Source organism: Halyomorpha halys, unplaced genomic scaffold (genome assembly GCF_000696795.3).
Source record: "Halyomorpha halys isolate HHAL.00 unplaced genomic scaffold, Hhal_1.1 Scaffold526.1, whole genome shotgun sequence".
NCBI lineage: Eukaryota > Metazoa > Arthropoda > Insecta > Hemiptera > Pentatomidae > Halyomorpha > Halyomorpha halys.
Genome location: NW_027106549.1, coordinates 791,512 through 799,378, shown reverse-complemented (window position 1 = coordinate 799,378; position 7,867 = coordinate 791,512). Strand labels below are relative to the sequence as shown.

At 27.9% G+C, this 7,867-nt stretch overlaps 1 protein-coding gene across 1 annotated transcript; it reads left to right on the top strand.

The window, feature by feature from the left end:
• The first annotated feature begins 1,138 nt into the window (after positions 1–1,138).
• LOC106683909 (uncharacterized) lies at positions 1,139–5,809 on the top strand. The gene is made up of 3 exons (XM_014425658.2): positions 1,139–1,365; positions 4,082–4,226; positions 5,575–5,809. Exons 1-3 carry the CDS (start codon positions 1,260–1,262, stop codon positions 5,699–5,701), a joined length of 378 nt encoding a protein of 125 aa, XP_014281144.1. The 5' UTR covers positions 1,139–1,259; the 3' UTR covers positions 5,702–5,809.
• The last annotated feature ends 2,058 nt before the right edge of the window (positions 5,810–7,867 follow it).

The following is a 7,867-nucleotide window of genomic DNA, read 5'->3' as shown; positions in this document are numbered from 1 at the left end:
TTGAACAACAAGTTGTTTGAACAGGTAAACAAGGAATGTTTTTATAAGATTATTTTTTTTCGTATTTTAATGGGTATTAATGGAAACATGAATACTTCTTTTTTAATAAGCGATGTTATTGTCAAATTTCTAAATTATATCTAAGTGGCCTTCAGCCACAGATTTCAAAATCTCATATTAAGTCTCTTTCCCCAAATGTTATATTATTTTTCTGATATATAGATAAATAAAATGATTTGTATTCTTCTACCAACTAATTCTCCATAAGTTTTCTCAAGGTTACGTCACTAAAATGCAAAACTTTACTATTTGGCTATATTGAGATTAGGTGAAAACCATAAATATTCTAAATATGGTACATATAATCAAATATAGATAAAAATATAGATACAGATAAAAATCAAAACCAGTCCAACTATGTAGACTGGTAATGTCAAACTAGACGCAGGGATTGCCCGTTCAATAGAGCCGGAGGATAATATACGCCAGAAAGCTTTAACGATTAAATCTCCACTACTTTCTTGCCTATGTTAGCAGTGAAAACCTCAAATAAATGAATCGAGAAACCACAAAGAACCAAAAATAAGTTTATTTCACAGAACGTTCAGCTTTGACCAACCTAAGAGCCAAGAAGCTGATAAGAATAACTCATACCTTATTATGCCACGAAGAACCGATGAATTATTGAAACACAAAAAGTGAGTTCAAATATTTACACTAGAAGTAACTTTACTAAATAAAATGTTTTAAAAGAAATATTTTTTAATAAAAAAATATATTCATTTTAGATCAGCAGTAAGTTAAAGGGCATGAAGTTTTGCGACAAACAATTAATACAAATCAATTTTACTTGTAAGAGCACTTTTTTATTTTTTTTTATAAAAGACCAATAAATCAACCAAGTAAACAAGTTTTCTTCAACAAAAAAAAAAAATTTAATGCGACTAGCAGTTTAGAATTAATAGAGGGTTTTAATTTTTTTAGAAAATTATGGTTTACAAAAAATATATCAGTAAGTGGAATCTCACATCATAAACCCTACCGTCTCAATAGGTCTCATAACTCAAAAATCTACTTTCATATTGTACAGTGTAGTTTTAATACACCACATGATAAACAATGCAGGACATTTAGCAGTCAATTTAGAATATGTTTAGAAACCAATCATTTAGCAGTCAATTTAGAATATGTTTTGAAACTAATCATCGGAAAATATTATTTTTTAACTAAAGTGGCTTTCGAAATCTTTTCCCTTCATAATGCAATCAGAAGGCAGGCCAATTAACCAGACATTACTCATTGCGGCAGCGGAGAGAGAGTGGAAGTTCTTCAAACTCTACACAAACTTTCGACCTAACCTCAAAGGTATCACAGAAAATATTGTAATCATTATAAGACTTTATTCCATCATAATAGCAAAGTAATTTAACGAATATCGTGTAAAAAAAAAAGGTTAAGCTAATGTAATTGGATCACTTTAACTGTGTACACACAAATTTCAAAAAATAAGTATTTGATACTGGAATTTAAAAAAATAAGAATAAATTTGACACTGATTGTACTATCAAAGATTTTCAACTCAATACTAACTATAAAGAAGCAAAGTCATAAAGAAATTAATACTAAAACTTACAAATATATGAACTACATTCTGAAAAAACCACAAGGAACCAAACCTCAAATTTGCGAAATGTGAGTTATTGCTCACGTCAAGTCCACCGGACAAGAGCCGACCCTCCAATCCCATGCTTATGCCATCTATGAGCTGACAACTAAAACACCAAACCCTGAAAATCTGTAATGTACTAACATACTCTCGATACTGATCAGAAACCTTTAGAGGGACAACTCTGTATGAAATAGAGGGCTTTCAGTACACAGTTAGTTTAAGGTACAGATATAGTTTTAGTTGTACATTTTTCTTACGACGTACTTGCCCCAACTTTTTTTTTTTAACTTTTGTAAAAACAACCAAAATTTTTTTTAACTATGAGCTAGGTCTTCCTTCTCTCTATTTTGATTTTATTGGATCAAGGATTTCCTTCACCCTGTAAGCTTTTGAGTCTGTCAGTTCTAATCTAATCCTCTGACGACGAGGCCAGGATACGATCTTATCTCACATTTTTAAAAATTGAACAAGGAGCACTCTAGTTAAGGAAATATAGGTCAAAACATCTGTTAAAGGTTTAATCAAACCTTGGATTTTGCAGATCATATAATGGCTCGAAAGAAGTATCTTGTATGTAGCAGTCGATATATCAGACATACAGAATATACCGCATGTCGTGCCTAGTAGGCACTGCCTATCTTCCATAAATTTATAACCATTCAAATATTACAATATATACACACATATATATATATAGTATCAAAATAGGCAGGCGTATATATATATTTATGAATATATATAGCACTTTGAGAACAACCAATGCAGCTAATAATGTCATGAAAATGTGTAGTTCACTCTGGTAAAATGAGTTTTGATCAACTTCTTTCTGGATTAACTCAGCAAAGAAATATCTGAATTGTTATTTCAAATGAGATATAAATCAAAAACGTTGAACCATATTTTTAAAAAACGAGCTGAATCTGACCCATTTTCTTTAAACTACAACCTGGTCATCCTTAGCCAGTACTAAAGTCCAAACATAGATCGAATTTATGGCTAAAAAATATAGGAGTAATAAGAACACATATAAATATGACTCCGTTAAAAAATGTGTTTATTTGTTCCGAATGCTCCACATTCAGAAATAGATTCCTTCTTTTCATATGCCAAGAAGATGGTTTAAAAGTGAATAAAATTTGATTTTACAATTAAACTGTTTTAAATTAAACTTTAATCTTTTTACCCAATAAAATTCAAATGTATTATTACTTGAAATTGAGATTGATTATTTTTTGGATTTGTTTAAATTATTGATTAAAAAAAACACCAACGGGATTAATCACAGAAAATAAGAAATAGATAAAAGTTAATTACAAGGATTAAAAAAACAAATGAAAAAATAATTTAAACAGGTAAAATGATAAGAAAAATATAATACATAAACTGTAGCAACCCAATACATTACAACAGTACTGTTTCAAAATAAAGAAAGAATTTCTCTTTACGTTAAATGATAACGATAGAAAATTATTTTAACCGAGAAAGGTATTAATTACCATAAAGTAATATAAACATCAATATTTAAGTTGGAACCGTTCGAATATGAGTATGGACATCTTAGAAGTTATTATAATAATTCACAAACAATTGGTAGAAAGTAATACTCAGAATGCTAGAAAAAGAATCCACGCTTTAATGAATAAGTTACAGGGAAACAAAACATTTTTTAAAAAATGTTTGGCAGTAACAAATACAATTCGAAAACAAAGCAATTCTCTATTAAGTAATTTTATGTCGATCCACTATTTCTTTAGTACATAACTATTTTCTTCTTACATTCCCACAAAGCTATCGAATAAGGTGTTCTACGAAACCATCAATGCGAGAGAAATTGACAAGAGACAAGTAAAATACGAAATCAAACTGAAAAACAAGAAAACAAACAAATAATATATACGTGTATAATATAATAGGCTGTATATAATCTACTGCATATACACAGAATACGTCTAATAGGAAAATAAAGCATATTAGAAAATTACGACCAAGATGTCCAGTAAGCATGTTAAGCTCAACTCATGATTAAATTGTAATTTGCTTTACATGTAGCAGTGGATGGTCACCACCACATGAACCAAACCCTCTATTACTTAAAAGGTTGAGTAGGGAGAAAAATTAAATTAAGATTTAAAAAATTATGCTTTTTTTTTAATTATTATTAAAGTGGAACACACAACAACTCAAGCCAATAAAATCTTTATTACATTTTCTGATGGATACAGTGTGGAAGAAATTATAATGTGAAGTAAAACTGAAGCATAAACTTTTATAATAAAACAATCAATGAATACATTTAAGAATCATTAAAAAAAAAAAATGAATATCAAACTGTTTTTAAAAAACTTAAAAAATAGGTGGTACTTTAATATAAAAAGAAAAAAAAAATCTAAAAAATCTTAAAATATTTTTCAGTTGCTCCAATCGCAGCAAAATTCTATGCCCGACATCAAAAATTTGACAAGAGCTTAGTTAAGCAAGAATATGTCGACTTACTGAAGAGGGTGCATTCACAATCACCACAGGAACGAAACACCTATCCCGAAACGGAAAACCAAAGGTAAATGATGATAATTAATGTTCAGATTCTATTAATTACTAATTTTTAGAAACTAATCTCAATCCAGATTCATTTACTGTTCATGTACCATTTTTGCTTAATTAATAAAATTTAATATAAAAATAATAATAACAATTTTGATAAATTATTGATTAAATAAAACTTAAAGGTATTCCTATATGTAAAACATAAAAATAATAAACAACGCCACGCCTAGCTATTTAGTACCTAGCAAATGGGAGCCATCATCTCTTACAAGATACTATCTCCAGATAGCATCCATTAGTTCCTCACTTCCTCGGAGAAAATTTTCTCGCCTCACTAATATTTTACATTAATTACATAATAAACTACTGCCAACACATTTCCAAGGATATAATCGTAAGCTATATTTTAAAAACATTATAAATAAATACACTTATTAAAATTTATAAAACAAGATCCCAAGATGAGAAAAAAATCAGTTATTTCACCCCAATTTTTTATCACTTTAATGAAAACTATGTATTAAATCAATAAATTGATTCCTAGTTTTCCGGGCAAAATAGCGTTGTAATCTGTACCTATAACTGCTCCTAATTTATCGATTTTCCAAAATAAATTTACTAACTACTGTATTTGGAAAATTAAGAATAATGTATGAATGTTCTTCTGCATTACAACATGGAAGAAGAAATCCTAACCTTATTCAGAAATTGGGATTCAAGCTTGACCTCTATCCAATTAATTTCTAAATAATCATCCACAAGATGCTAATAATGTAAAAATATTTTAGCAATCAACAGCCCACTTCTTTTAAGAGTATTCAATAATCAACAGCAGAAAATCAATTAAAAGAATATTTTATTTATTTTTTCTTTTTTTCTTTCTATTAATTCATTCGTTCACATATCTAATTTATAATTTATGTTTCCTTATTGTTTTTAACTTTTAAATTGATATGATATATATTCGTGGTATTGATGGTCACGATGTTTTTCCATTAACCATCGCACCATCAAACCAACATCTTTGAATATGTAATATTATATTTAATATATAATATAATATAGTTTAATATTTAATATCACTGTAGAATACATCAAAACTAAATATAATATTGGTGCATTGAAAGCTTGGAGTTTCCACTAACTCAATTTACACCTATATATAAAAGGATTAGTCCTTTTCGAGTCCGTTGTACCCCCTTGGGCCTATTTTAACAACAAACATTTTAAGAAAAAAATACTCATTTATACCCTGTTACACTTAAATATTCCATATAAGTTTAGATAATACAATATGTACAATATAAGATTTTTGATAGCCACTTATAACATATTGATATTTTGCTCATAATACTTTCCAGATACGGATGGTACCTAGACCCACTAATAGATAATGGATATGATTTCCGGTTGAACTATAGGACTAAAATGTCTCCAGATATTAAACTTGCAATAGAAATGAAGCGAATGACACAACGAATGCGTTAAGTTACAACAGAATGAAGTGATGAAATCAGAAGAAAGAATTTAGACCTAATCTTCCCAACTCAGGCATCATTTATGTTGGAATTTGTTAAAAATTAAAAAAAAAAAAAAACAGTTCGAACAAATATTTTTTTTTAACTAAGTGACTATTACAGATTATGAATTATTAGAGATTTTCGAATAATTGTGTTTAAGATGTAAATTTACATTAAGCTTAGTCTTGTTTCATCTTTTTTTTTTTTTTTTTTACTTTTTTCTTCCGTTTCTTACTATAATAATTAACCAATATATTTGTAAATATAGTGTAAATGTATTCCATGACCCCTATTACGATTTTTGAAAATATATGACAGAATGTAATATTACACAAATGATAAAAAAAAAAATGATAAAAAGTAAAGATCTGTACTACTTTTTAGTTAAAAAGATATGTTATAAATATGTTAATCCGTTAAAGGGTTAATGTTAGGTTAATATGTAACATACACAAACGAGGTTTGCTCGCCACATAATAATTATATACTCGAAATTTTAAATTTCAAAGTCTAAATAAGGTATAGTATGTAAGGTAAAGATAATGATAAAATAAAGACTAGTAATATGAAGGAGATGGTCGGTCAAAAAGGAATAAAAAATAGTTTTTAACTATGGTACCTCTGACCATCTTCACATTTTGAAAAATATGGTCAATTAATTATATAAACAAAAGTAGTAATACTTCTTTATATTGACCTAGTATTTGTTAATAAAGAAAATATAAAGACAAAATATGTTTATTGTTTATCAATCGATTGTCATGACAACCAAAATATACACAAAGCGGGACAAAATATACACAAGTCGACAAGCAGCGTCCACAAATGAACGAATATTCACCTCTAGTTTTGCTATAAATAATCTCATAAAATAAAGGAAAGACACATTAGAAAGATTATTTCTATTTCAGTTTTTTTTTTATAAATTTCGTAGATGAAAACACATTTTCATACATGTACATGCTTCCGAACATCGACAATTTCACAGTTGGGCGGTTAATATGAGATCTATAAATCACTAAATTATTTTAACTAGCTTATAGACCAGCATATTTGGTATAAGTTTGTTAATAATAAAATGTAAAATCCTTTTCAAAAGAAAGGCGTTTCAAAGCAATTTTTTGTATCCTAAGCTCTTGTTGACCGCGCAAAAGGTATCGCGTGCCGTAAATTAGAACAAATAGAACAATCATGTGAATGGTTAACTATAGTTAAATGCAAAAAGTTCTATTTTCTGTACTCTAAAACGGTTAATAAAATGTTTTGATGTAACAAACAAATGTAATTTGTATTAATAAGCTATGTTAAGTTTTAAATAAAATGATGGAATATTTTTTAATTTATATTATTAGAATAATTTGACTATCTTACACTTGATAACACATTTTAGGTAACACAGTTTAAAATATACGTAGACATTCTAGAAATGATAAATATCTAATAAGATCCATTTATTATATACAATATTAAATAATATTATTTATCATATATAATATTAAATATCTTTATGATTAAACTACTTTAACAATTTGATAAAGAAGTTTAATCATATATAATATTAAATAAGATATTAGAAATAAAACAATATTAAATAACATCACTGTAGAATGTTAGTAAAAAGCAAAATACTTAACTGTTGTTCAATAGGCTGTCTAAAAAAAAGTTTACTTTTTCGGACATAAATGGTCCCTCAATGTTTTGGTGGACAGCACCAGAACAGTGTTATACATTTTTTTCTTTTACCAGTGTAACGTTGATGACATCCTTTTATATATCCGAATCAAAGCTGGAAAAGGTTGGAAAGTAACGTTATCACTCTTTGTCGCAGTAATGGAAACGTAACGTCATAAACCCTGTCACTATACCTTTATATATCTAAAGCCACCAAAAGTCATTCCGAGATTTTTTTTTAAATTAAAAGAAGTGTCACAGTTTTTAATAAACCTTGTCTGTTGGTCCTTGAACGAATTAAAAATCGAAAATAATATCATGATCCATAAATCCGTGATTTAATACTTCCGTTGAAAAACAATTTCAAAACAAAAACAATTTTCGTTTCAGACATAGAGGGCATAAAAGATGACTAGTAACTTATCAACTTTCATAGGCATTTTGTAGATTAATATTTGGGGTG